We start from the raw sequence: 27,647 nt of genomic DNA on the forward strand, positions 1-27,647 counted from the left end.
TCATAAGTGAATAACCAAGGAGGAACCAAGGAAATAACTGCTAATGAGTGAAGAACAGGACCCGCTATTGGCTGCCCTAGGAGGAGAAGACAACAGCAACGATAACAATGCAACCGCCGCAGTGCCAGAGGAAGAACCTCCAAGAATAGATCCAGAACAAGAGGCACGTAACAAAGCTTTGGGACAATTCAAGAAGAAGCTATTGGAACACAGACGTTACGACGATCAATTGAAACAACGTCGCCAAAATATACGAAATTTGGAGAAATTATATGACAAGACTGAAAATGATATTAAGGCACTACAAAGTATTGGACAATTGATCGGTGAAGTCATGAAGGAATTATCCGAGGAGAAATATATTGTTAAGGCATCGTCAGGGCCTCGTTATATTGTCGGTGTAAGAAATTCCGTGGATCGCTCCAAATTAAAGAAAGGTGTTAGAGTCACTTTAGACATTACTACGTTGACTATTATGAGAATATTACCACGTGAAACTGATCCTTTAGTTTATAATATGACCAGTTTTGAACAAGGTGAGATTTCATTCGATGGAATTGGTGGGTTGACTGAACAAATTAGAGAATTAAGAGAAGTCATTGAGTTACCCTTGAAAAATCCTGAAATTTTCCAAAGAGTCGGTATTAAACCACCAAAGGGTGTATTACTTTATGGTCCTCCAGGTACAGGGAAAACATTATTGGCTAAAGCTGTGGCTGCAACCATCGGTGCCAATTTCATCTTTTCTCCTGCATCAGGGATCGTGGATAAATATATTGGTGAATCCGCTCGTATCATCAGAGAAATGTTTGCATATGCTAAAGAACACGAACCTTGTATTATCTTTATGGATGAAATAGATGCCATTGGTGGTCGTAGATTTAGTGAAGGTACATCAGCAGATCGTGAAATCCAAAGAACTTTGATGGAATTATTGAGTCAAATGGATGGGTTTGATAATTTAGGTCAAACTAAGATTATTATGGCAACTAATAGACCTGACACATTAGATCCTGCATTATTAAGACCTGGTAGATTGGATAGAAAAGTGGAAATTCCATTACCTAATGAAGCGGGGAGATTAGAAATTTTTAAAATTCATACTGCAAAGGTCAAGAAGCAAGGTGACTTTGATTTTGAAGCTGCTGTAAAGATGAGTGATGGGTTTAATGGTGCTGATATTCGTAATTGTGCCACTGAAGCTGGGTTCTTTGCCATTAGAGATGACCGTGACCATATTATACCTGAAGATTTAATGAAAGCTGTAAGGAAAGTGGCAGAAGTGAAAAAGTTGGAAGGTTCTTTAGAATATCAAAAATTATAATAACTATTTACTTCTTACGTTTATATCTATGAATAAAAACAATCACGACTATCCTATTACTCAATTTTTTTTTTAAAATGCAATGTAAATTCGTCATCTAAATGTGATTTCAATTTAGCAAACTTATTAAAGAAATTTTTACCACAATAACTACATATTAGATCGTGATGTTTAATCACCTCATTAATCATATAATCTCTGTCAGGGATTTCACTTAGGGGCAATTCTTCCCATTTCTTAAAAAATGTAGTAGTAAAGGAAATGTAATGATTCTTCCTTTTCAAATTATCAGAATGAAAGTCCTTAGTAATGACATGAATATGTAAATTCCCCATGGAAGGTACACTGTGAACACCAACTTGTATAAAATTGTTGATGAAGGTCTCTTTATCACGGAAATCTTCAATGGTTTCGAAACAATTAGGGATAGGTTCAACCAGTTCATATTCATTCGTAAACGTTTCGAAAATGTGATTCTGTGCCATCTCCACATACGGCCATAACTCAGCTTTGATATCCTCTGTAAGACTTACTGTGGGGTGTTTCTTAGTAAGATTTGAATCTCTCGGCATTACCAGTAGATGACATATAGATTTTGGGAACCCATCATTGATGATGCTGACTTTATCATTATAATATATCAATTGGCTAGCTGGAGTTCTTTCTGGATGGACAATGTACTGCTTCAAGGCAAACCTCCATGGCATCATCTTGTATCTTCTGCTACAATCACTTGGTTGTTTAAAGTTGTATTGTCACAATAGTGTAATATTTTTCTTTCTCGAGAAGTCCGCAATCAGTATTTAAAGTCGAGAGACCAGGTTGCTATGATCCCTAGAGAACGTTCTCAAATGCATTCAAAAAATCATATCAATCTTTCTATTTTTTCCAGAGAGATATAGTTTACTACATATTGAGGGAAGAAAAATGCCATTATAATTGATCGAATCTATATGTATAAATATACTGCGTATACAACTAGATTTGAAGTAGTTAACCATGATTATGTTGGTCAATAAACTGCTATCGCGTTACATAAATCCACTAATTTTTTAATGACAACTATTCAATAAGATCTGAAAACTACTTGAAACTACTTGAAACTTAAAAATATGATTTATAAATTCCCACATGTAATGATCATGTAGTAGGTACTCATCTCGCAAAGGGGAGGGAAATCATGAAATGTTAAAAAAAAAATTCTCTTAGTTCAACAAATTGATCTCTAGCTACATTGACCTCAAGGAACCCAAGACCTCAACTTGAAGGGATCTTGTCTCCTCTGCTGACACTATTTTCCCTCGTTTCCAATATTGAAGTTTGTTCGTTGAACGTTGGCGCATAACCATTTCCGAAAAAGGACAACAACATAAATCTCCACGTTAACTGTTAAGCCACGATACGACTCATCACTTAAGGAATTTTGCTCTAATAGGATAACTCTCACTTTCTCAAGATCATCAAAGTAAATATATGTCTACGAATGGATATAATCCGGTCCCAATAACAGGTACCGATGAATCGCAAGAGGATGCTGTCATACCGTCCCCCATGGAACTGATGATAATTGAGGAAGTAGACGAGGACGAAGAGACAAAAACCATAAGGACAAGGATACGAGACATCAATACAAGCATTACTGAAAATATTTTGACGCCGATGAAGGTCCATGTATTGGACCCCATGAATGAAATCCAACAAATGGTCTCGATGAAATTTGATTCCTATCTTAGTAAAGTGGGGAATGTACCAATAATAAGGCGATTTCTATACATCTTCTTTATCTGCATCGTGGTTTGGATTTTGCATTTGTATAAGACACAAGACGGTGGTTTTAGTGATCATGATCTACTATTGAATTATGTAAAGGAGAGCATTGATCTGAATAGCTTTGAAACGAAATGGGAATACATTTCTAGTATGCCATGCCTTTCTGGAACGAAAGGTGACGTTATTATATCCAAATACATTAAAAAATCATTAGAGGCAATGAATATGGATGAAGTCGAAATGTTGGAATACAAAGGGTATATGAACTTTCCTGAAGAGGAAAAGAATGTTTTACATGTATTCAATAATCAAGATCCAGTACTTGATATAGAATTAAGTAAGGAAAACTTCAATCCCCTGGCATGGAATGGTGAAATTGAAAAGACGACTTTAATATTTGGTAATAGGGGTTCTAGAGATGATTTCAAGCGATTATTAGAACATGGAATAATAAGGTCTGGTAGACATAACTACGTTTTGATAGTGTTTTACAGTGATTTAATTCATGAACAGATACTATTATCAGAACTGGTTACTATTAAGGGTATCATTTTCATTTCTGATAAATATAAGGATGACGTTATCCAAATGAAATCTGTAGGATTACCACAATACTCAATGGGTAACGTATTAAAAGCCGACTGGCATGGATATAAAGCACTTAAATCAGCTCATGACGAGCCAAGATCTACGCCGAGAATTCCTACCATCCCACTATCATATAATCAAGGGCATAAGTTATTGAAGTTAATTTCTAAAGATGGTGTTAATTTTGGTGATGGGCTATTTAGCGGGTTAGGTAAAGGAATATCAGTTTCTTTTAATGTTAATTCTACAGTAAAGGAGAAACAGCCAACTTATAACGTCCTTGGTAAAATAAGAGGTCGGGAGCAAACTACCAAATCCATTATTATCACCGCTTCTAAAAATTCGGTAAATTTTGGAGCCCTTTACCCTAGTTTTGGTACGACAACATTGATAGCACTGGCCGAATTGTTTCAAAAGGTTAGATATAAGTTTAATTGGGCACCATTAAGAAATATTTATTTTATGACAGTGGGTGGCTCAGAATTTAATTCTATCGGTGCTGCAACATATCTGGAAGAGAATCTCCTACCAATAAAAGATGAAATATATTCAATAATAGATATCAGTGAGCTAGGGTTCATTTCTTCCAAAGAAACTTTCCAAATAGAAACGCATCCATTGTTGCATGATTTTTTACAAGGCGTTGTTTCCAAATCTTATAACGCATCAACTTCTCACGTTCAACATTATGGTGATTGGACTCCATTTATGGCGAATGGGATTCCCGTCTCTATCCTCTCCGTTCCTGACATAAGAAATAAAGTACTTCCAATCGACACAGATGCTGATTCATTTAATGAAGCATCCGATATACTGAAGGATCTGGGGAAACAAAATGACCTGTCTAATTTATTAGTGACTTTATTTGAAATAATTTTGAAATTGGTTGATGAACCAAATATTCCTTTTAATGTGGTTCAGTATGTAAAGATTATGGATAAACTATTACAAGATATAGAACAGGATCACTCGAAAGAATTGAATTTCAACGAAATAATTAAGGCAATGTTGAAATGGAAATCTATTGGTAGCGAATGGAACCAGTTCATTCATAACTGGAATTCATCTGTTTCCAAAAATGAATCTGCATACGGAAAAGAATCGCTTCGTGTATCAAAGGAAAGATGGAATTGGAACAATAAATTAAGTAATATTGGGAGAAGAACAGTTTCAGAATATGGACTTCTAGACAGGAAGTACTATAAGAACGGGATCTTTGGACCTACACTTTGGAAGATGGATTACGGGGTAGATTCTTGGAGTTTTCCCGGTGTAAGGGATGCCATAATGACCACCGATTGGAGTAAAGCACAGTGGGAGTTAGATGAAGTTGCTGCGGCCTTAAATTTTGCTTCAGATATGTTTAAATGACAACAAACTATGAGTCGATGACATCCATTCCAGTAATTTTATAGATTTATTTACGGTGGACATCACTTTATAGAGATAGATACTTGCATAATATTATTCAAATGATTTGATTTTTATCATATTAGATATTCAAGAGAGGTGCCATCAAAATAATCGTATTCTCTTAAGTAAAATTTAAATGCCTAATTAATAGCAAAATCTATCATTCTATGTGTTTCTTCAATAAAACTGCATCTGCTGATGCTGTTGGATTTTTATCTTTAAAGTAATCCTTAAAAGTAGCCTCCTCAGCTTTGAATCCATACTTCTCGTACCATTGAATTATACCATCATCACTTTCTGGAACAAATACATATAAGTTATGTTGGTGATGCTTTTTACATTGTTCTTCCGCATATTTTACCAGCTTCGTTCCTATGCTTTTATTTCTATATTGTTTCAAGACGACCAATAGTTCGATCTGAAGTCCTTTAGGGCAAGAGTCACCTTTCTTCTTAGGGACCAGCTTAGTCTTAATACCACCAACCACTATCTCACTATAATATGCCAATTGAGCAAAATATGTGTCCTTCTTAGCATCTTTACCTTTTGGGAATAGTTCTTCGAAAAATGATTCTGGATATGTTAGATTTTCAATCTCTGTGTTAGCCAATTTGACTAACATACCCAGGTTATTTTCATAAACATTTTCTATACTGATAATCTCACGTCCCATTATTAAATAATTGCAGCGCACTCATTTTTATAATGAAGTAACCAATTCGTTGAAGATAACTTGTGATATCTACTTTCTAACGTTGCATTATGATTTATTTTTCAATTCTTTCAATAAACACCAGAACACCACATACAAAAAGGAATGCTTATATTTATTCAAATTTATCTATTATACAGGTAGAGTTAATCATTCCATATCAACCTCATCATTGATTAGAGCAGCCGCTGCAGAATCAGCTGTGGCCGTCTTAGTGTTACCCCCAATCACTTGCTCACCTTTAGTATTTATTCTGGTCATTTTTAATGTACTCATAGCACCAAAACTACCATTCCAACTTCTTAGAAATTCTACATTTTTCAAATCTGTTAAATCGGGACAAAGAAATCCTCTTTCAAATTCTTGTGTTTCTAAATCTCTCTTCCCCTGTAAAATCAGTTGTTTATTAGTGGGTGGTCTATTTGCTCTTCTCTTTGCCTTTAATCCATTTAATTCCACATCATCACGCGATATAAACTGTTCAATGAATATAATAATCTTTTCATTATCAAACGTCTTCATATCTTTAAACTCATCCATATTGATAACATCTTGAATAAACTTAATACGTTGCAGTTCAATAGATCTACGCTCATTATGCGCCTTCTTCTTAGCAGCAACTTTACCCTCTCTCAAAGTAGCACGTGCTAATTGTTGGTATTTACGGCCCTTGGGGTGGACCATGGTTTTCTTACCATTAGAGTTCAGATTCTTCTTTATCTTGGAGAGTGATTTGGAGACAGGCATTGCTTCTGGTATATATCGATCTGGCTATGAGGACACCAACTGACTAGCAATGGGTACTAATCGTTAGATGGATTTTTGAAACTTTTTAGCGATGAGCAAAACTGAAAAATTTCAAAGCTCTCGTTACCCGCAAATACTCAGTTAGTGCAAAATTGAGACATTGACGTCTCAATTCGAAGACATTGTGAATCATCATAACTGGATTGGGTTGCTTTCAGGTTGGGTTCATATAAAAAGACAACAATTACCTCAAATTGAAGATTTTCGTACTTTTCAGTTTCCATTGAACACATATTACCAACAACGATGCCATCTTTCAAACTAATAACCCCTAAGAACTTCATCTCCCTTGTTGAAAAGCAAAAGGGATCCACAACGAGCCGAGTCATCCCTATTGATTCCACGTGGTATCTTCCAAATCTCAACAGAAATGGACATCAAGAATTTCTTAACGATGAAAGAATTCCTGGTGCTGTGTATTTTGACATCGATGGTGTCAAGGATACTTCATCGCCATACCCTCATATGGCCCCTGATTTAGCCACTTTCAACAAGGCCATGAGCCAATTGGGTATCCAGAGGGACGATGTATTGGTTGTGTACGACAGAATTGGTAACTTTAGTGCTCCTAGGTGTGCATGGACTCTAGCATTATTTGGTCATCCCTCTGTTTATCTTTTAAATAACTTTAAAGCTTATAAAGAAAGAGAAAAGTTACCTTTGGAGACTGACGTGAGAACAAAGGACTCCGAATATCCACCTACAGACTATAAATCAGATGTGGATTTGCGTGACAAGGAGGTTGTATCATATGAGGAGTTGTTGCAATTGGTTCAAAATAAAGAATTGAAGAAGAAATTCAATGTTTTTGACGCTAGAGCCTTACCAAGATTCGAGGGAAATGCACCTGAACCAAGACCTGGTTTGCCATCAGGACATGTCCCAGGAGCTCAACCTTTACCATTTATCAATGTTTTAGATAAGGAGTGGTTAACCTACCCTTCCACAGCAGAAGAAATGAAGGCAAAATTGACTGAAGCATTCAAGGAATTAAACGATGAGTTTGATCCTAAGAAGGAAACCATATGCATGTGCGGGACTGGGGTCACAGGGGCCATTATCAAAGGTGCCTTAGAATTGGCTGATATTCCAAATGTTAGATTATATGATGGTTCTTGGACGGAATGGGCCATAAGAGTTAAAGATGATAGAACTTTGATTGCGGAAGGAAGAGATTAACCTGTGAATGACAATCCCTCCCTTTTATACATTACTTTAAGCAACTTTATTTGACGTTAACATTACTGTATATAAGTAGCATTAATAAATTGTCCATAATTACGTAATCATTCTAAAGGAAAAACTACACCAAGAAAAAAGTATAAGGCTTCTGTTTGCAGAGTTCAAAGAACCAATAATTGAATGAGCAAAAGGGACTATAGAACAAACTAAGAAAAAATTACCTAAATGTCACTCCTTCCCGGACTTACTGATTCTAATCAAGCAACTGATTTATTTGTTGATGCAAACGAAGTACATAAACTGGTTTTAAAAGAGGAAACTGAATGGAAAGTCGAAATACCGTCTTCTTCTAAGTTAACCATAACCATAAGGTCAGGAATAGCAGAAATATTCGGAACTGAATTAGCCAATGATGTTGAGTATACATTTTCCAATTGGAAAATATCATTATCCGCTGTGGAAAACGTCATATTAGAATGGAAATGTCCAGATATCCCCAATAAAGACTTGATGATTGAGCCAAATACAACTAGCAAATATGTGTACAATTTACATTTTGGTTTAGAGAAGATGAGAAACTCGAGCTTTAATGGGCCTAGAATTCTTGTCGTTGGGAATGCAAATTCGGGAAAGACAACGCTCTGTAGAACATTATGCTCATATGCAATCAAATTCAAATCGTATCAACCTTTATTCATTAATTTAAACCCTCATGAAGGGATCTTTTCACCACCTGGTTGCCTGACGGCAACTCCCATTTCAGATATTCTAGATGTTCAATCACAGACGTGGGGCCAAAGTATGACAAGTGGTGCCACTGAACTTCATAGTAAACAACCCATTGTTAAGAATTTTGGATTGGAGAATATATCAGAGAACAGATCTTTGTATTGGGATAATATGAACCAATTGAGTAATGCTGTGAACGAAAGATTACAGAATGATGTTATCGTCCAGAGATCAGGATGCATCTTGAATACACCATCGTTATCAGATTTGGATGAAGAATTCAACGAACTTGTCACCATTATAGATAGATTTAAAGTTAACATCGTGGTAGTCTTAGCAGAACAGGATGAATTTACATTGTTTGAAAAGGTTAAGGAAACATTGAGACCATACATTGGTGATTTCCTCATAAGGCTTCCAAAATTAAGTGGGAGATTTGAAGCAGATGATGCATATAAGAGGTCCTTACAACGGACTGCCATTAAAGAATACTTTTATGGAACTCCTAAGACCATATTAAGCCCATATGCCTCAGGTGCAGATTTTGAAGAGATCACTGTATGGAAGCCAATAAACATGGTAGAAGCGCAAGGAACAACATCTACGTCAAATCCATTGCAATTATTACCAGTGACAGTCGATGCCAGTACGCTACAACATGCTCTCGTGGCAATTTCTTATGCAGACAGAAAAAGCTCTAGTTCTGAAGTCCAAAAGGCATCGATTCTGGGATTTGGACTTATTACAGAGGTTAATGAGAAGAAAAGGAAAATTAGAATCTTGTTACCGGTTCCTGGTAGACTACCTAACAAGGCAATGATTTTAACATCTTATAGATATTTAGAATGAAGTACCCTATATAGACTGCTATTTAAAGTACTTTTGAAAAATGATTCTTTTATTTTTTTCAATTGCAAGTTTAATACTCAGGCTAACCAAACGAGTTACATGTTTTACTTCATTTTGTTTCATAGTCATATTTTAACACATTAAAATATGTCAATAACGTTGTGGTAAATAATTGAGGCTATATATTTTAAATTCTGATGAGTTTCTTTAAGCGCTCACGAAATTTGTCAACACAAACGTAAATTGTAATTCTTCAAAAATTGGGAATACAGTTCACCAAGGGAAACTCATACAGGAAAGATAGGAAATGTCCCTTCCTTGCTTTCCCAATCAAAGTGAATTTCAAGTTACATCAACACTCACTCCTTATGACGTTGCGATTCTAGTTCTGATTTACATACATTCCTATACGGATCAAGATATAGACTGCAATATATTTGTCAAGCTGATTATACCAACATTCCAAACATCTGCATTTGATCCGCTCTCTGAGTCTGACTGGTATACTAAAAATAATGATGGTATATTGCTTCCAACCAGTGGTCACTTTGTCAGTCTACTGACGTCAAACCAACAACTATTCACAAGTTTTATTAAGCACTTAACAGGCCTACGGGAAGTGGACTGTATTACCCAATTGATTAACTTACTTTTTGACGAAACATTAATTGAAGATAGTGAAGGAATTCAAAAGTTTCGAGACAGGGATTTTATCCATATCAATGGGTATGTGAAAAAACCCTTCACAAAAAGGAGTGTTATTGGCCAATACGTTCAAAATTATTATAGTAAACACAAATTGAGTGTTTTTGAAGATAGTATAAACCTTTGGACCCGTTTTGAACAATTCAGGGACAGTTGTGAATCCAGATATTATGAAAGTCATAGGAGAATGAGGAAGCTCTCTCATGGATCACCGTTTATCTTTTCCCAAACATCCCCGAACAGCGATGATGGCGATTCAATTGACTTTATCAGTCATTTGCAAACTCTAGCAAAGGGTGTTACATCAAGGCAAGACCAACCCGTCATATTATTATCTACTGAGTACTTCCAACATATTTTAAACTGGTGCATATATATGTGTTTTTATGATGTGGCTGATCCCAACTATGAACATATATTAGAAATGTTAAATAAAGTTTCCTTAGCCGATGTAACAAGATTTCCATCGTTGCATATTTTACATTATTTACAAGCTATGAAGTCGCGATATTATCAAGATGCATTAGACTCGTTACATAGTTATTATGATTATATGCTGACCGGAAATTCTAACAAATGTTTCCATATGTCATTACTCAGTCTTGCCACTTTCCATTCTTCATTCCATGATTGTGATGCTGCAATCCGCAGTTTTGAAGAGGCAACAAAGAGCGCAAGAGAGAATAAAGATTCTAGAACATTAAACCTGATAATGATATGGATGGTCGCTTTCATTGAAAGATACCCAGAAAATGCCTCTAAATTTCAGGTGACAATAGATCAAATTATAGAATATTTGAAGAAGCATTCAGACTCAGAGAATATTCTAGTCTTTGAAAGCGCCTATAAGTTTGAATCTATGACATCATTGATGAATAATGACAATGTCATGACAGTGTTATATTCATCGCTCAAACATATGATTATCACTTTGCAACATGGTAGGTCTAGATCGATCATGGTGAATATGTTAAAATATAGAAAGAATCTGTGGGATTCATTAGGGTATGGATCTGTGGGAGATTTGTATTCTCCCTTTTTAGAAAAGCATGCTCAAGAGGTAATTCCCTTCATACGAAGATCAATTTCCATGGATGATAAAATAAGAAATGACAAATATAAATCTCTGTACGAGATCGTAACTGGTTTAAAGAATCCATCTTTGCAATATCAAGAAAGCATGGAATTAAAATTGTTGGAAATACGGCGTCTGATATCTTGTGGAGACTCTCGGGCCGCCATGGAAAGAATTGCCGAGAGAATCAAAGAATGTGATGATAAATATTCGGACAAACGATGGAAATTTGAGTTTCAAAAAGAAAAATGCCAAGTATTTCTGCATTCAGGCAAGGGAATACGATGCATGCCTGTGTTGAAGAATATGATCGATGAATCTCACCTAACATACAACCAACTACAATCGATGGAATCCTTGGTTATTCTTCTAAAATTACTGATTCAAATTAATAAGAGGGAAGAAGCATTATCTTGCATGAATTTGAATCTGACTGCTCTTTTACAATTCCCTATTTTAAGAGGAACTGTCTTGGAATTATTCCAGCAATTAATGTAAACTTTCAAGTATCTAATAATAAAATACAACTCTTTTTTATAACCGTAAAAGCAAAAGAAAATATATAGAAAAACATAAATACATGATAGTAACCTACATATTGTTTTATAGCAGAAGATAAAAAGAAAGTGAATGTCTTAAATAAAGGAAAATAAAAAAACAGTGTATTGTCCCTGATTAGAATGAAACTAGATTCTATACTAACCAATTACCTCTTACATTTAATGTAGAGAAGTGGTGTTGGACCAGATCGCACTAGAGCTCGAAGAGTTAGAGAATCTTGAGAAGCGAGAAGATGGTTGAGCAGTAACAGTAATATACTTGGTGATTGGTTCAGCTGAAATAGTAACATATTTTGTTACTGGGACACAGGCAGCGACAGCGGAGGTAGTGTTTGAAGAAATGGAAGAATTACTTGAAGATAAGGCGTCGATATCAGCATTCTTGTTCAAGTTCTTAATATCACTGTCAGCTGAAGAGGTAACAATTGGTGATTTACCAACGGTAACACCTGAAGATGTCAAGGTAACATAGACGGTGGTAGTTTGGGTAGAAGTTGTTTCAGTGTCAGTGTCAATTGAAGAGGCACTGACAGCAGCAGCCTTATTGTCTTGAGTGACAGGGGCTTGAGCTTGAGCCTGGGCTTGTTGTTCAACAGCAGTTTGAGCTGAATCACCGGAGGAGGAACCTAACCAAATTGTCTTATAAGTGGTAGAAGTGACAAAGAAGGTAGTGGTGTCATCCTTATAGGTCAAAACATTTTCAACAGGTTCGACAGTGTACTTTGGTGCCAAAGTGACTGTACCTTGGGAAGTAGCAGTGACTGGATTGGATTGGTTGTTGTACAAAGCTGAGGCAACAGAGGCGGCTAAACCTAATAAAACGGTGTTCTTGAATAACATTGAAATTGGAGAATGATAAATTTCTAAGTGAATGACTAGGGTAGGACTGGAAAAAAAGTGGAATCTAAAAGGAAGTACTAATTATTGAAGGAATGGACGAGACCTATATTGGCTCAAGGGTTTTAGATTGTTGACTTTTTGGGTAGTTACTTGTAGTAATCAATTATGTGGAAGAACGAAAGAAGCAAAGGAAGACTTTTAAAGATAAGAAAACGTTTCGACAAGGTACCAAGTGGAGTTTCAAGAAATTGTCCACCATCAAAATGTCTTATATAAGTTCAGGCCATCAGATAGTGGAACTCAGAATTTTTCAAAACAAACCAACGCGAAACGGGTGGAATATTTGCCTGACGCGCCAAAAGTTGGCGTTTCGCGTTTTGGATGTTGCGGAATTCCCAAACAGGAAAATCAGTGAATCAACTTGATTTGATGTTCAACAGTGATCGTTTGCTCAATGACGAACTGGACTCCATTGGAGATTCAGAAAAACAAGGGCTTTCCAAGTGGCTTTGGGTTCGTATAGCCTCCGATGGCGAAACTTATTAAGCGACGTTGTTTATAAATTTCTAGACGGTACGTAACTCGTTGATCTACTCAAATAATTGCTTACACACTAGCTGAAGCTTTGTCTCCTCCGGTGTCAATGCTTCCTCTTTGCCCAGTAGTTTCAAAATCATCCCCGCTACGAATCTACCATTGTTCAGCACACTTTCGCTTGCTCTATCTCCCTTTCCCTTAATTCCAACAACAGTCTCCACTAACAGCGTCATATCTGAAACATACGTCCCAAGTATGACATTGCTCCCAATACCTCTTGTCTCCCCCCAATTCTTGAAGAAAATCCCCAGCGTCTTAGTTAATTCGAATAGGTAATGCATTGAGACGCCATCTCCCGCCGTGGAATCCTGGAATTTGAATACTTTATTCCATAAACGTTCTTGAATGCTGTCAGGACACCCTTGTTTTGCGAGTAACAGTTTACCCAAGGTGAGACATGCTATGATACTATCAGCTTCTAATATTACAGGTAGGAAAAGGTTTTCTTCCTCGTTACAAACGAGTTTGAATACAACAGAGCTTGGTAATACCGCAATCAGTTTAGTTAAAAATCCTTCTATTAAGGGAGAAAGATTCTGGAAAAACTTGGTTTGGTTATGAGCATGATTTAAGGCTTCACAGATATTCTTTAAATCTTCATCGGTGAGAAACATTGCGTTACTAATACTCAATAATTTCTTCAAAATATGAAAGAATCCTTGATATTGAATAGGGTCTTGAAAATATTTAGCTGTCAATAAAAACTGTCTCAATTCAATACGTTGTAGTATTGAATCTGCATCTTTTCTCGAATGTATAGAATTCGATAGTAATATCAAGGCTGCAGCTATCGTATATCCATTTTTTGAAGATTGTATCACATTCTGACACAATTGTTGTTCCTCTTGATTGGTATTTGTTTCGTTTGCCGAAATATGTCCTATTGATGATACCAATCGTCTCATAATTATTAATTTATTGGCAAGATTCTTAGGTGCTAAAATCTCTAGGGATTCAAATAATTTTCCCTGAAGTGATAAGGTATCTTCAGAAAAGTTCAGTTTCGAATCTTCCTCTACAATTGTTTCAAAAGACTGTGTTAAATTGAATAGAATATCTGAATTAGGATCATCTTCCAGTTCACTATCATCATTATCGGCTTCATTTGAATCTTTATCAATCTCTAAACTTACAACGGTTTTACTTACTCTGGCTATAAATTGAGCCAAAAATGTTAGATCAGATAGGGAAATACCTGAATAATATACTTGAACAAATTCACTTAATAAATCTGATGCAGATAACACAGCCATTGAGTCTTCAAGATAAACATTCTGATTTCTTTGAAGCATGTCTAGTAGCGGCCCTCTAATGTGAGGTGCAAATCTCTTAGCATATTCTACATTATCTAAACATAAATTTTTTACCATTATAATTGTTCTCAGCTGTAAATCAGAAAGGAATTGATCATCAAATGAATCCTCCATTTTCAATATCCTACCAACGAAATAATCCAAAATCTTATTTCTGCTTTGCAAATCTGAACCTTTACCAACAAATATTTCCCTATTAGAATCATTATCTACCAGACAATTGGCGATGCATCTGATTAATTCCGATGACAGCTTAAATAAGGAATTAGTACCGGCAAAGGTAGAATCGTGGAAACAGATATCCAACATTGACTCCAATACTCGGAGAAGGTTTGATAATAACCCCGTGGAGCCAACAACATCCCTATTCATGGGAGATCGTAAATGCACAGCCAATTGATCAAGGACAGTCAGATAGCTTTCCACATAGACTTCCTGAAGTGGAATTTCTTTGACCGTTGAGGCATTTATCAAAGGTTGAAGACCAAACAATATCTCTTCGTAATCCATCTGGAGTTAAAACAGAATACTTTGTTTAATAGGATAGTAAATGTTTCTCAATTGAAGTGCCATTGTCTTTTCGTCTAAATGAAAGCCTGATTGTAACATTTCAGTGTTAAACTTTTAAGATTACGTAAGATGAAACTTTTTGGAGAAAAAAATCGCTGTCAAAATAATAATGGATAGATGAGTATGGGAGAAGTCAAATGACAACTTCGACCAATTGAATATTACAAAGTTGCTAACGATTTGAAGGTCAAGTAAGGGTGCTCAATAATGATAGACCCCAATTCATTGCCATATTACAATCCAGAGGTTGACCGGAAGGTTGCCGTCATAACAGGAGGAAACAGCGGGATTGGTTGGTACACTGTGCTGCATTTATATATGCACGGGTTCACAGTGTACTTATGTGGACGCACTTCACATAAGATAAAGAAAGCCATCAATGAGATTACCATTGAGGCAGAAGCAAGACTGGGGTTATTAGAAAAAGAGGTCGACGATTTTGGAAAGGATATTCATCTTGGATCTCTCCGGTATATTCATATGGATTTAACTGATCTAAAATGCGTAGAAAAAGCTGCACAGAAATTGTTGAAGCTAGAGGATAAAATAGATGTGCTGATAAATAATGCCGCCATATTGGCAATACCTTACGAATTAACTAAAGACGGGTTTGAAATTCAACTACAAACAAATTATATTGCACATTTTCTATTGACTATGAGATTGTTACCTGCAATTAAGAAATGCCACGGAAGAATAATAACTTTAGGGTCATTAGGTCATCGTTTGGAGGTCACATATTGGAATTTAAATAAGAAATGGGATTATAAACCTAATATGATATTCACCTGGTTCAGATATGCTGTGGCTAAGACTGCATCGATTCAATATACAAAGATGCTTTCCATTAAGTATCCAGAGGTACTGTGCCTGTCTCTTCATCCTGGCTTAGTAATGAATACGAACTTGTTCAGTTATTGGACAAGACTCCCGATTGTCGGAATGTTTTTCTGGTTATTCTTTCAAATCATTGGATATTTCGTTGGGGTATCTAATGAACAAGGTTCTTTGGCTACACTTCACTGTGCTCTATCCCCTGACCTTACCCCAGAGAGAGATAATGGAAAATATTTTACCACAGGTGGTGTAGAATCGAAATGCAGTTATGTTGCCAACAACCTGGATGATGCGGCGTCTACATGGATATGGACTATCCACGAATTAAAGGACCGTGGATTTAACATATAGCATATTGTACTACCAATGCTTCTGCCACCCTTCTTTTTCTAAAAGTAGATAGATTTTATAGATAAACAGTAGTAATATATGAGTCATTGAACTACAAAAATAACCGCTGGCATTTCATCCGGGAACGGCCCGTTTGTTGTTGTCAATTTCTGAAAAACGTCGAATGCCATTTGCGTCCGTTGCAAATTTTTCAATATCATATGTATATATTACACTATTCATCAATAGTACAGAAGGCTATAATTAAGCTAGATAGTGGTCTACCAACTATATCCGAAACAATGTCCGCTTCTAAAGGTTTAGTCCTAGAAAATACGGCTCGTAGAGATGCTTTGATCGCCATCGAAAAGAAATATCAGAAAATCTGGGCTGAAGAACATCAATTCGAGATTGATGCACCAACGCTTTCGGAAGAACCCGTCACTATGACCAGTGAAGAACTACATGAAAAATACCCTAAGTTTATGTCTTCTATGGCTTACCCATATGCTAATGGTGCACTACATGCGGGCCATTGTTTCACTTTATCAAAGGTGGAATTTTCCGTTGGGTTTGAAAGAATGAACGGGAAGAGAGCTTTGTTCCCATTAGGGTTCCATTGTACCGGTATGCCAATTCTTGCATGTGCTGATAAATTAAAGAGAGAAGCCGAACTATTTGGTAAGGATTATCTAAATGTGCCAACTGAAGAAGAGGAAGAAGAGGAAGTTGTTGAAGTTAAGAAAGAATCCGATGACGTTACAAGATTTAAGGCTAAGAAATCTAAAGCTCAAGCTAAGAAAGGCCGTAGCAAATATCAGTTTGAAATTATGCTTCAATTAGGTATTCCAAGAGATGAAGTTTACAAATTTGCTGATGGTAAGCATTGGTTAACCTTTTTCCCACCTCTAATTGAAAAAGATTGTACTTCTTTTGGTGCTCGTATCGATTGGAGACGTTCTTTCGTAACCACCGATGCTAATCCATACTACGATGCCTTCATTAGATGGCAAATGAACAAATTAAAGGCTGCTGGTAAGATTAAGTTTGGTGAGCGTTATACTGTTTATTCTGAAAAGGATGGCCAAGCATGTATGGATCATGATAGACAATCTGGTGAAGGTGTCACACCACAAGAATATGTTGGTATCAAGATTGAAGCTACCGAATTTGCCGAAGAAGCTCAAAAGATCATTGATGAAACAGCAGCTATCGATAAATCAAAGAAGATTTACTTTGTTGCAGCAACATTGAGACCAGAAACGATGTATGGTCAAACCTGTTGTTTCGTTTCCCCAAAGATTCAATACGGTATTTTCGATGCAGGTGACTCTTATTACATTACCACTGAACGTGCTTTCAAGAATATGTCTTACCAAAAGTTGACTCCAAAGAGAGGTGACTACAAAGCTGTTGTTACTATCCCAGGTAAAGCCTTTATTGGTACCAAGATTCATGCACCCGCTTCAGCTTACGGTGAACTAAGAATTTTACCTATGGAAACCGTTATCGCCTCCAAGGGTACAGGTGTCGTTACTTGTGTTCCATCAAACTCTCCAGATGATTTCATGACCACCAAGGATTTATTACATAAACCTGAATATTACGGTATTAAGGCTGAATGGGTTAAAGGTGATATCTTACCTATTATTCATACCGAAAAGTACGGTGATATTACTGCTGAAACTCTATGTAAGGATTTGAAGATTCAATCACCAAAGGATACCAACTTATTAGCTGAAGCCAAAAAGGCTGCATACAAAGAAGATTATTACTCCGGTGTGATGATATACGGTAAGTACAAGGGCGAAAAGGTTGAAATAGCTAAGAACAAATGTAAAGCTGACTTGATTGATGCTGGTGAAGCTTTTGTCTACAATGAACCTGAATCTTTGGTCATGTCGCGTTCTGGTGACGAATGTATTGTTTCCTTAGAAGATCAATGGTATGTTGACTATGGTGAAGAATCATGGAAGAAACAGGCTGTCGAATGTTTGGAAGGAATGGAATTATTTGCCCCAGAAGTTAAGAACGCCTTTGAAGGTGTTCTTGATTGGCTAAAGAATTGGGCTGTCTGCCGTACCTATGGGCTAGGTACTAGATTGCCATGGGATGAAAAATATTTGGTTGAATCCTTGTCAGATTCTACCATTTACCAAGCATTCTACACAATTGCTCATTTATTATTCAAAGATTACTTTGGGAAGGATATTGGTCCACTAAATATCACTGCTGAACAAATGACACCAGAAGTTTTTGACTACATTTTCCAACATACCGATAACATTAAATCTGATATTCCATTAGAATCGTTAGAAAAATTAAGAAGGGAATTTGAGTATTTCTACCCATTAGATGTTTCTATCTCTGGTAAGGATTTGATTCCAAACCATTTGACTTTCTTCATCTACACTCACGTTGCCTTATTCCCAAAGAAATTCTGGCCAAAGGGTATTAGAGCTAATGGTCATTTAATGTTAAACAATGCCAAGATGTCTAAATCCACAGGTAACTTTATGACTTTGGAACAAATTGTTGAAAAATTCGGTGCTGACGCCAGTCGTATCGCTCTTGCTGACGCAGGTGACACTGTCGAAGATGCCAACTTCGATGAATCTAATGCTAATGCTGCCATTTTAAGATTGTACACCTTGAAGATTTGGGCTGAAGATATTATTAAGAACCACACAACTATGAGAACTGGTGAAATAACTGATTTCTTTGATGTTGCTTTCGAACATGAGATGAATGCCTTAATTGAAAAGACCTACGAACAATATCACTTGACCAACTATAAGAATGCCTTGAAATACGGTCTATTCGATTTCCAAACGGCAAGAGATTATTACCGTGAAGCCAGTGGTACAATGCACAAGGATCTTGTTTTCCGTTATATTGAAACTCAAGCTTTAGTCCTAGCTCCAATTGCTCCACATTTCGCTGAATATATTTATCGTGAACTTCTTGGCAAAACTGGGTCTGTTCAAAATGCTAAATTCCCTCGCGCTACTAAACCAGTTGATCAAGGTGTAATCTCTTCTTTGAACTATGTTAGAAACTTGCAAAGGGCTATCAGAGAAGCTGAAGGTCAAGCTTTGAAGAAGAAGAAGGGTAAGGCTGCTGAAATAGACAGTTCTAAACCAGTAAAATTATCATTATTGATTTCAGAATCCTTCCCAGAATGGCAATCAGGATGTGTCGAAGTTGTCCGTAAAATGTTTGCCGAACATACCCTAGATGACTCAAAGAAAATTAGGGAGAATATTAATCCAAAGGATATGAAGAGAGCTATGCCTTTCATTTCCATGTTGAAACAACGTCTAACTACTGAAACTCCAGAAGAAGTTTTTGAAAGAGATTTACTATTTAATGAAATCGACACCGTAAAGGCTGCGTTAAAAAACATTGAAAGGGCTGCCCAAGGTTTGAATATTGCTGAAGTCAGTATCATTTCATTCCCTAACGGAGCTAAGGTTGCCAAGGATATCTTTTCCGGGGAAGAAGTTCCAATTCCAGGATCTGCAAAGGCAATTGAAGGGGCAGTTCCAGGTATGCCGGGTGTCGTGTTCCAGAATATCTGAATTAATGAAATAAACAAACAAAAACAAAAACAAAAATGAACAACCGCGATTAGTCTATAAAAATGTTTATAAAGTATGTAACCTATCTTTCTGTATACAATTCAAGGAAAAATTTACTATTAACTGGGTGCAGTAATGTTTACATGTTTGCTTTTTCTTCTGTATTATCCGTTTTAGGAACTAAACATGATCGGCGGCAAGAGCATTCTTTCCCTTTTCAAACAAATGATTTACAAAATTCTGTAGGTACGCTTTTGAAGGAGCAAGATTTACCTATATACCAGATTTATCTCTGTGTACAGATCGGTTTTCTTTATTGCTGATTGAAATGTATAAAAGGGCAGGTGAAGTCAATTATTTGTGGAGAGTGTTCCTTTTCCTTTTCCTTCTGTTATAATTTAAAAACACCATCCAACAACAAAAAAATAACTTAAAAATGCAACCATCTACTCACGCCGCTCAAAAAGATAACTCCGAAGAAAAGAAGGACAACTTCGATCTTGTCATCAACTGTTTAAGTAACGTTAGCTGTGTCATCGTCTAGATGGTCACTTTTAGGACAAACTCGACTTTTTAACTAATAAATAATATATACCGATTATAATAAAAAAACTTTTTTTTTTTTACTATTTGTAAGAACATCATATAAATGTTATGTAACGGTACCCAAAGGTATTTTTAAGGTACCTATTAATCTTTATATTTCTTCTCTATATTTGTCGGAAAACGAATAATGGTTGTAAAATAGATAGTTCATTGCGGCATTTTTTTAAGTTGGAGAAAGTAATTACTATTAAGTTATAAATGTTTGATGGCTTTATGTTTGTAGTACATGAATTACTTCAGATCTTTTGCTGGAACGTTGCTTTTAACATACTCCCAAAGACTCTTTAGCAAGTCTTCTGGGAATGTAAAGAAATCAAAAACAAATTCACCCTCTTCCACGTTATTGGATGCATCCATATCAGGCGTTTGATTGTCCATTATCATCTGAACTATATTTACCAAATCATCCTCTTTTAGTTTTGTTAAACCGAACGCTAATCTCTCAATATCAACGTCACCCTTCATTAAGACCGGACTCGTAACAGGAATAGTCCCAGTGGTCATTTTAGTCTTCTTCGGTTTGGGTTCAGCAACAATAGCTGTGCTCTTCCTCTTTGTCCCTAAATTGGCAGTCAAAGCTGTTATTTCCACCATAGGACCACTCTTCGCCAATTCAGTGACCAGCGCTGGTTTATTGACTGGCACTTGAATAACATGATCCACCTGGTATGAATCCTGTAAGAAATTCAAATCATGAGTAATCTTCCTTTCTCCAGCCTTTTCCAAAAGAAACAAACTTATATTCAATGGGAATCCACCCCACCCTTGTTCTTCAATTCTGAATGGAGAATCCTGGAAGGTTCTATTTGGGTTCACAAACGTGGGATGTAAATGATAAGTAACTCTGTCTAGGATGGTTGCTGGCAATTCATTCCCTTCTTTATCAAGCATAACAATCTCAATGCTCCATTGACGCATTGGGAAGTTCTCTACTGGTGGTAAGTCAGGAAGGATATGCTGTGTCGTCTTTATCCTAATAGTTCTTTTTACGGACTGGATATATCTTCCGAGTTAGTATGAGTTTGTTGTAACGTTTGGGTCTCTTTGATGGACACTAAAGTAGTAGACATACTGGTACTACCATGGTTTACTTTTATTTGCTTGGGTATGCTTAATGGGTTGTATATTGGTATCTGACTTTAAGAAATGTTTCAATCAGTCAGTTGCTCATTGGAAAACAAAATATAGTCGGGCGATCTCAAAAATTGAAATGTCGACGCTTCTAATAATGTAGTTATTATATTGAAATTCTATAAATGCTATGCAGTTATATACTTCTTTCTGATTTTTTATTTGTAATATGTTCTCTAAAGCTAACCCTTCTTCTTCAGTGATATTCTAAAGTTTTATAATCGAAGTCCTGAGATTTTCCTTTCTTAATTTTGCCATGTCCAGATATACCTGTACAATCGAATAATGATCTAACACCTCATCTATTGATCCATTCTTAAAATCAAAAAGATCAGACTCTTTTCTTGTATCTTGAATAGTGGATTTCTCCTTGGCTTTATTTGATTTGGCCCCCAACTTATAATGCCAATGGGCTAACTTCAGTGAAGATATTGTGCGGAGAACGGAAGTTGTTATGGCTTCATATATTTTCTCTACCAGTGCTTCTTGGAAATATTGTTTTTTTATAGGGGAATACAAAACTGTTTGATTCCTGAAAATGGGCTCTTCTATAGGAACTGAATCAAATGTATATTCTCTCTTCTTGACAAACTCAGTCTTGTGAACAATAGAAACATCCAACGTCAGTGTAACGGTGTACCTTGAATTAAAAGTTTTGATAATGAAAAGAGCTATTAGAAATACTAAGAAGATTTCAGTGAACATCATGAATAGTTAGGTGGCTGTATTATTATTCTTATTTTGAATTAAATAAAGAGGATAATTATAAATACCGTTCAAATGCTTTTAGTGAGAAACGGGCAATAGAAAATGTCACAAAAGATGACACAAGAAACTAGTACATACCACCGGACATGAGAATTTGTTTTCTGCTACGGTTAGGTTTTTTTATCGTAAAGATGGTTCCGAAGGGAATGTATTGACATACTCTATTTAAATATTTACAAGTGATGCCCGTTAACTTTTAAAGATAGGCAAATTCATTCCCTATAAAGCATCCTTGAATTGTCTGAGGATACTACGTTTTATAACAGTTGGAGATGTTTTCCATTCATTTGATAGGTCCCTCCAGTTTACCTTACCAAATACATTCTTAATCTGTAAGTCCTTATCATTCTCTTTTAGGCTCTTCAATAGTTCAAAGACTTTGACATCGACTTCTTCTTCTGAGGTTACTGGTAATTGCCTCAGATAACTTTTAACAATCTCCATCTCGGCGCTTTCCTTCTCCATTAAATCCTTTCTATCATTCTCTTGGAATTCCTTTATAGATTCTTGGCTTTCTTTAATCATCTTGGAGTATGTATCAAAGAGCGTGAACTCTGAAAACGTGGCCTCCTTCCCATTTTGGGCAATCTCATTGTTTTTGATTGTTGATAACATGCTTCGTATAGTTGTCTTCTTCGTGTCATCTTTGGCAAGCATAGCAGCCTTAAGATCCTTCTTTAAGTGGGTCAGCGCATTGGTATAAGCTTCGGTTGAACTGAATCTCAATAACCTCAATGGTAAAATAGATGTTTTTATTAATGGTCTAGTAAACTGAAACATTCTGGGACTTGTTTAATCTCGTTCTATATCAATGGTTTTTTAACAGTTCAGTTGGCATGGGATAAACAGTCCCTAAATTTCAAGGTAGTTATTGTATCGGCAAAATAAACAAAGAAACAAGAACGACACAATTTTTTGTAAAATTGGTATTAGTTAAGATATATAATGATAAAATCTCTAAGGAAAATAAGAATGCGGCTTTAGATGGGTGCTATTTACTTCTCGCTCTCCTTTTCTAAATAATCTGTCCATAATGATACAAAATTCTGTGTTCTAGACATGGAGCCTGGGTTTTTGTCCTTTTCCCTAGGATCCAAGATCAACCCTGCCTGTTGTCTCTTATCATCATCCCAACTCAAGAAACTGGAGAGTAGTTCTAGAACTTCAAATTTCTTTGGATCTGCTCTTGGGATGGAAACAAATGAAATTAATAAGTTAGAAATCAACTCTTTATCGACAGACTCTGAATCACTTGATTTCTTCAACATTGCTAATGCCTTCGTTAAGTGTTCATTTAAAATAATGGCCTCATGACGTAACTTGGCAATTTGTACAGCTTGATTTTTAGATTCTTCCTCGAGTTTAGCTTTAGCCGCCGTGCCTTCTTTCAGCTTCTCAATCTCATCATTCAAATTTTGCATTTCTTGGGCCAGTTCCTTATTTGTCTCCAATTTGGTATCTAGTTGTACTCTCAAAGCATTTATTTCTTTTTCCTTCTCCTGAATATTTTCTTTTGATCTATTCGTCTCTTCCTCTAACTTCATAGATACTTGTTCCACTAAATTTTCCAAGTTTTTCTTTTCGTTTTCATAAGTTTGTAAATTTTGTTTGAGTTCCTCTTTCTCGTCTTTTAAATCAGCAATATCTTGCTTGTTATTATCCAGTATTACTATAAGTTCTTGTAATTGAGAATCTAATTGTTCCTTCTCCTTTTGAGATGCCTCCAAAGCATGTGAATGTGTACTAGAAGAATTGTCTAATTGGTGTTCCAAACTTTTTATTTTCTTCTCATATTCAGATGACGTATTCTCTAAGGCTTCATATTCACTCTCTAATGTGGAGAATTCTTTATTCAAGGTTATCACAGTAGAACTTAATTCTTTATTCTCTTTAGTTACCGACTCTACTTTACTCTTCAATTTTATATTTTGAGATTCATACTCGTTTAATTGCTCTTGAACCAATTCTAGTTCTCTTTGAGATTCTTTCATCTTCTGGAATACGTTTTTCATGGAGGAAATTCTGCTTAATAACATGTTATATTGAGATTCAAAATGGTCACGTTCTTCCTTAACTTTCGTGAATTCCTCCGTCTGATCAGACGTAGCTTCAGATTCAGTAGTTATCTTTACTTGTGCGGGCACTTCATTCGATGCTCTGCTTTTCGTTTCTTCGAATTCCTTCGTTAAATGTGCTAGCTCTTTTTTTAGAGCTTCTATCTCAGCATCTTTCTTTTGCAGTTCTGTATTTTCGTTCACTTTGGGCTCGAGAACTTCCGGTGCAACAGCTTCGGATATCTGTAAATCATCCTTGTTTTCAGATTGCTGCACTTCTGGGGTATCGACTACTTTTTCAGTTTCCTTTTCAACGACTTCAACAGGTTCATGTTCTTGGTCTTGCTTCTTCTCTTCAACGTGTTGGGTTTGCTTCTTGGCGTTCTTCTTTTTATTTTTACCCATTTATTCGTATACTAATATAAGTTATTATAAATAGATTATTCTCCAAATAGGATTTCTCCTTTCCAAAGCCAATTGAGTGAATATGCTCTTTTAATCAATCTACTTAGGTGCATGATAAACCTTCGGTAGACAATGAATGGATAAATTCCACGTTGACGCTGCGAAAAATATTTCCAACTATTCTAAATAAATAATAACTAATGGAAGACATCAGGGACAAAGAATAGATCCAGGACACATACAATATTACTTGAGATCAATCAGCTAAAGGATGGTCAATATATCAGATTTCTTCAACAAGAATAAGAAGAAATTACCAACAGCAAAGTCCTCGGCGACTAATTCGCGTACCTCCTCATCAGCTTCCAAGGCACCTGAAATAATCAATTTGGATGATTCTGACGAGGATGATGATTTAGAAGAACTAATTCAAAAACCACCAAGAAAGAGGCAATTAACAGAAGCCATCAATGAGAAATCTAAAGCAATCGAGAACTCAAAGGAGGAGAAACCAGTCCCAGTTGTTGCCAAAGCAAAACCTGTGAAGAGCCCCAGGAAGGCGGCTGCACCTAAACCTAAACCCAAATCGAAAGCAACAGGTGAATCTATAACTGCACAGGATGTCCTTGATAAGATTCCATCTTTGGATCTGTCCAAAGTGCATGTAAAGGAGAATATCACATTTGATTTCAAAGCAGGAGGCGCGTCAACAGCAGGTGATGATTCTTTGGTGGATGTGCCCACTGATTTCCCTGAGGGGCAACCCAATTGTTTATTGGGCCTTACCATTGTTTTCACTGGTGTCTTACCTACCTTAGAGCGTGGTGAATCGGAAGCTTTAGCAAAGAGATATGGTGCTCGTGTCACGAAATCAATCTCATCGAAAACATCTGTAGTAGTCCTTGGTGATGAAGCTGGTCCCAAAAAATTGGAAAAGATTAAGCAGTTGAAGGTCAAGGCAATTGATGAGGAAGGATTTAAACAATTAATTGCCGGTATGCCTGCAGAAGGTGGTGATGGTGCTGCTGCTGAAAAGGCTAGACTAAAGAAAGAACAGGAAGAAGCACAAGCCATGGAAGATGCTCAAAAAATAATTGCACAGGAAGATGCTAAGAAGGAAAGGATCAAACTTGCAAAGAGTAGTGGAGCAGTCGTTAGCAAAGAAGATATCATTAGAGATGAAGATAAATTATGGACCGTGAAGTATGCACCCACGAATTTACAACAAATATGTGGTAATAAGAGTAGTGTGGCTAAGTTAAAAAGTTGGTTATCGAATTGGGAAATAAATAAAAAGAATAAATTTAAGAACGCTGGGAGAGACGGAACTGGTGTGTTCCGTACAGCAATGTTGTATGGGCCACCTGGTATTGGTAAAACAACGGCAGCCCATCTCGTTGCTAAGGAATTAGGATATGACATCTTGGAACAAAATGCTTCTGATGTTAGATCCAAATCATTGCTAAATGCAGGTGTGAAAAATGCACTTGATAATATGTCTGTTGTTGGGTTTTTTAAACATAAGGACGATTTAGCCGATGAGAATGGTAAAAGATTTGTGATTATTATGGATGAAGTCGATGGTATGAGTGGAGGTGACAGGGGTGGTGTCGGTCAATTGGCACAATTTTGTCGTAAAACTTCTACTCCAATGATATTAATTTGTAACGAACGTAATCTTCCCAAGATGAGACCCTTTGATAGGGTCTGTTTGGACTTACAATTTAGAAGGCCAGATGCCAATAGTGTCAAATCCCGACTAATGACTATAGCCATTCGCGAAGGTTTTAAATTGGATCCTAACGTTATTGATAAATTAATTCAAACTACAAGAGGTGACATAAGACAAATCATTAACTTATTATCAACCATTTCCAAGACGACAAAATCTATTGGACATGATAATATTAAAGCCATTTCTTCAGCTTGGGAAAAAAATATTGCATTGAAACCATTTGATATTGCTCATAAACTATTAGATGGATATATTTACACTGATGTTGGGTCCCATAGTTTCACATTAAATGATAAGATTGCATTATATTTTGATGATTTTGATTTTGCACCATTGATGATCCAGGAGAATTATTTAAATTGTAAACCTGCAAATCTCCCCCGTGGTAAGACACATATACAGGCTGTCGCTGAAGCAGCAGAAAGTATATCTCAAGGTGACCTTGTGGAAAGGAAGATTCGTAGTAGTGAACAATTATGGAGTTTATTACCATTACATGCTGTGTTGTCGTCGGTCCGTCCAGCTTCCAAAGTGGCAGGTCATATGACGGGTAGAATCAATTTCAGTAGTTGGTTAGGTCAAAATTCCAAGATGAATAAATATTATAGATTATTGCAAGAATTGCAATACCATACAAGGTTAAGCACATCTACGAATAAGATCGGATTAAGACTAGAGTATATGCCTTTGTTGAAGAAAGAATTATTGAATCCCCTGTTGGAGAATGGGTCCGAAGGAATTCCTCAGGTGATTCAATTAATGGATGAATATTATTTAACCAAGGAGGATTGGGATACCATAATGGAATTTATGATTGGACCTGATGTAACTGTACAACAGTTGAAAAAGATTCCTACCCAAACTAAGACTGCCTTCACGAGGAAATATAATTCTATGACTCATCCCGTGGCAATCTATAAAGCTGGTACCAGTACAGGTACTGGTGGTGGAGCTCGTAGTACTCCTGATTTTGAAGATGTTGTTGATGCTGATAATGTAGCTACTCCTGCTGATGATGATGATGAAGAGGGTAAAGAGAGTCTTGATTTAAAGAAGGATAAACTTATCAAGCAAAAGGCTAGACCTTCAAAGAAAAGAGCTGCTATTAGTAAAGCGTCAGCGGCTTCAAAAAAGAGAAAAACGAAAGCATAATGATTATCATTTAA

The 27,647-nt window shown here is 36.3% G+C and overlaps 18 protein-coding genes across 18 annotated transcripts; 9 read left to right on the top strand and 9 right to left on the bottom strand.

The window, feature by feature from the left end:
* Positions 1-43: 43 nt before the first annotated feature.
* RPT4 (proteasome regulatory particle base subunit RPT4) lies at positions 44-1,324 on the top strand (the record flags this gene model as incomplete). The annotated part of the gene is made up of 1 exon (XM_003674527.1): positions 44-1,324. One exon carries the CDS (start codon positions 44-46, stop codon positions 1,322-1,324), a length of 1,281 nt encoding a protein of 426 aa, XP_003674575.1.
* Positions 1,325-1,380: 56 nt separating this feature from the next.
* HNT3 (DNA 5'-adenosine monophosphate hydrolase) lies at positions 1,381-2,034 on the bottom strand (the record flags this gene model as incomplete). The annotated part of the gene is made up of 1 exon (XM_003674528.1): positions 1,381-2,034. The coding sequence occupies one exon, from the start codon at positions 2,032-2,034 to the stop codon at positions 1,381-1,383; it is 654 nt and encodes a 217-aa protein (XP_003674576.1).
* Positions 2,035-2,797: 763 nt separating this feature from the next.
* TRE2 (putative zinc metalloprotease) lies at positions 2,798-5,053 on the top strand (the record flags this gene model as incomplete). The annotated part of the gene is made up of 1 exon (XM_003674529.1): positions 2,798-5,053. The coding sequence occupies one exon, from the start codon at positions 2,798-2,800 to the stop codon at positions 5,051-5,053; it is 2,256 nt and encodes a 751-aa protein (XP_003674577.1).
* Positions 5,054-5,255: 202 nt separating this feature from the next.
* On the bottom strand, positions 5,256-5,768 carry NCAS0B01180 (GNAT family N-acetyltransferase; the record flags this gene model as incomplete). The annotated part of the gene is made up of 1 exon (XM_003674530.1): positions 5,256-5,768. One exon carries the CDS (start codon positions 5,766-5,768, stop codon positions 5,256-5,258), a length of 513 nt encoding a protein of 170 aa, XP_003674578.1.
* Positions 5,769-5,957: 189 nt separating this feature from the next.
* On the bottom strand, positions 5,958-6,554 carry TMA16 (Tma16p; the record flags this gene model as incomplete). Its single annotated transcript, XM_003674531.1, has 1 exon — positions 5,958-6,554. The coding sequence occupies one exon, from the start codon at positions 6,552-6,554 to the stop codon at positions 5,958-5,960; it is 597 nt and encodes a 198-aa protein (XP_003674579.1).
* A 306-nt stretch (positions 6,555-6,860) lies between these two features.
* Positions 6,861-7,793, top strand: TUM1 (thiosulfate sulfurtransferase; the record flags this gene model as incomplete). Its single annotated transcript, XM_003674532.1, has 1 exon — positions 6,861-7,793. The coding sequence occupies one exon, from the start codon at positions 6,861-6,863 to the stop codon at positions 7,791-7,793; it is 933 nt and encodes a 310-aa protein (XP_003674580.1).
* Positions 7,794-8,021: 228 nt separating this feature from the next.
* CLP1 (cleavage polyadenylation factor subunit CLP1) lies at positions 8,022-9,374 on the top strand (the record flags this gene model as incomplete). Its single annotated transcript, XM_003674533.1, has 1 exon — positions 8,022-9,374. The coding sequence occupies one exon, from the start codon at positions 8,022-8,024 to the stop codon at positions 9,372-9,374; it is 1,353 nt and encodes a 450-aa protein (XP_003674581.1).
* A 307-nt stretch (positions 9,375-9,681) lies between these two features.
* Positions 9,682-11,652, top strand: APC5 (anaphase promoting complex subunit 5; the record flags this gene model as incomplete). Its single annotated transcript, XM_003674534.1, has 1 exon — positions 9,682-11,652. The coding sequence occupies one exon, from the start codon at positions 9,682-9,684 to the stop codon at positions 11,650-11,652; it is 1,971 nt and encodes a 656-aa protein (XP_003674582.1).
* Positions 11,653-11,873: 221 nt separating this feature from the next.
* On the bottom strand, positions 11,874-12,554 carry SRL1 (Srl1p; the record flags this gene model as incomplete). Its single annotated transcript, XM_003674535.1, has 1 exon — positions 11,874-12,554. The coding sequence occupies one exon, from the start codon at positions 12,552-12,554 to the stop codon at positions 11,874-11,876; it is 681 nt and encodes a 226-aa protein (XP_003674583.1).
* Positions 12,555-13,144: 590 nt separating this feature from the next.
* Positions 13,145-14,974, bottom strand: BEM4 (Bem4p; the record flags this gene model as incomplete). The annotated part of the gene is made up of 1 exon (XM_003674536.1): positions 13,145-14,974. One exon carries the CDS (start codon positions 14,972-14,974, stop codon positions 13,145-13,147), a length of 1,830 nt encoding a protein of 609 aa, XP_003674584.1.
* Positions 14,975-15,241: 267 nt separating this feature from the next.
* Positions 15,242-16,222, top strand: ENV9 (Env9p; the record flags this gene model as incomplete). The annotated part of the gene is made up of 1 exon (XM_003674537.1): positions 15,242-16,222. The coding sequence occupies one exon, from the start codon at positions 15,242-15,244 to the stop codon at positions 16,220-16,222; it is 981 nt and encodes a 326-aa protein (XP_003674585.1).
* A 200-nt stretch (positions 16,223-16,422) lies between these two features.
* Positions 16,423-19,782, top strand: CDC60 (leucine--tRNA ligase CDC60; the record flags this gene model as incomplete). The annotated part of the gene is made up of 1 exon (XM_003674538.1): positions 16,423-19,782. The coding sequence occupies one exon, from the start codon at positions 16,423-16,425 to the stop codon at positions 19,780-19,782; it is 3,360 nt and encodes a 1,119-aa protein (XP_003674586.1).
* A 436-nt stretch (positions 19,783-20,218) lies between these two features.
* NCAS0B01270 (uncharacterized protein) lies at positions 20,219-20,326 on the top strand (the record flags this gene model as incomplete). The annotated part of the gene is made up of 1 exon (XM_003674539.1): positions 20,219-20,326. The coding sequence occupies one exon, from the start codon at positions 20,219-20,221 to the stop codon at positions 20,324-20,326; it is 108 nt and encodes a 35-aa protein (XP_003674587.1).
* Positions 20,327-20,619: 293 nt separating this feature from the next.
* Positions 20,620-21,472, bottom strand: NCAS0B01280 (uncharacterized protein; the record flags this gene model as incomplete). The annotated part of the gene is made up of 2 exons (XM_003674540.1): positions 20,620-21,381; positions 21,461-21,472. 2 exons carry the CDS (start codon positions 21,470-21,472, stop codon positions 20,620-20,622), a joined length of 774 nt encoding a protein of 257 aa, XP_003674588.1.
* A 254-nt stretch (positions 21,473-21,726) lies between these two features.
* Positions 21,727-22,227, bottom strand: NCAS0B01290 (uncharacterized protein; the record flags this gene model as incomplete). The annotated part of the gene is made up of 1 exon (XM_003674541.1): positions 21,727-22,227. The coding sequence occupies one exon, from the start codon at positions 22,225-22,227 to the stop codon at positions 21,727-21,729; it is 501 nt and encodes a 166-aa protein (XP_003674589.1).
* Positions 22,228-22,506: 279 nt separating this feature from the next.
* On the bottom strand, positions 22,507-23,067 carry AIM41 (Aim41p; the record flags this gene model as incomplete). The annotated part of the gene is made up of 1 exon (XM_003674542.1): positions 22,507-23,067. The coding sequence occupies one exon, from the start codon at positions 23,065-23,067 to the stop codon at positions 22,507-22,509; it is 561 nt and encodes a 186-aa protein (XP_003674590.1).
* Positions 23,068-23,282: 215 nt separating this feature from the next.
* RUD3 (Rud3p) lies at positions 23,283-24,746 on the bottom strand (the record flags this gene model as incomplete). Its single annotated transcript, XM_003674543.1, has 1 exon — positions 23,283-24,746. One exon carries the CDS (start codon positions 24,744-24,746, stop codon positions 23,283-23,285), a length of 1,464 nt encoding a protein of 487 aa, XP_003674591.1.
* Positions 24,747-25,017: 271 nt separating this feature from the next.
* RFC1 (replication factor C subunit 1) lies at positions 25,018-27,633 on the top strand (the record flags this gene model as incomplete). The annotated part of the gene is made up of 1 exon (XM_003674544.1): positions 25,018-27,633. The coding sequence occupies one exon, from the start codon at positions 25,018-25,020 to the stop codon at positions 27,631-27,633; it is 2,616 nt and encodes an 871-aa protein (XP_003674592.1).
* Positions 27,634-27,647: the final 14 nt, after the last annotated feature.

Source organism: Naumovozyma castellii, chromosome 2, assembly GCF_000237345.1.
Source record: "Naumovozyma castellii chromosome 2, complete genome".
Classification (NCBI taxonomy): domain Eukaryota; kingdom Fungi; phylum Ascomycota; class Saccharomycetes; order Saccharomycetales; family Saccharomycetaceae; genus Naumovozyma; species Naumovozyma castellii.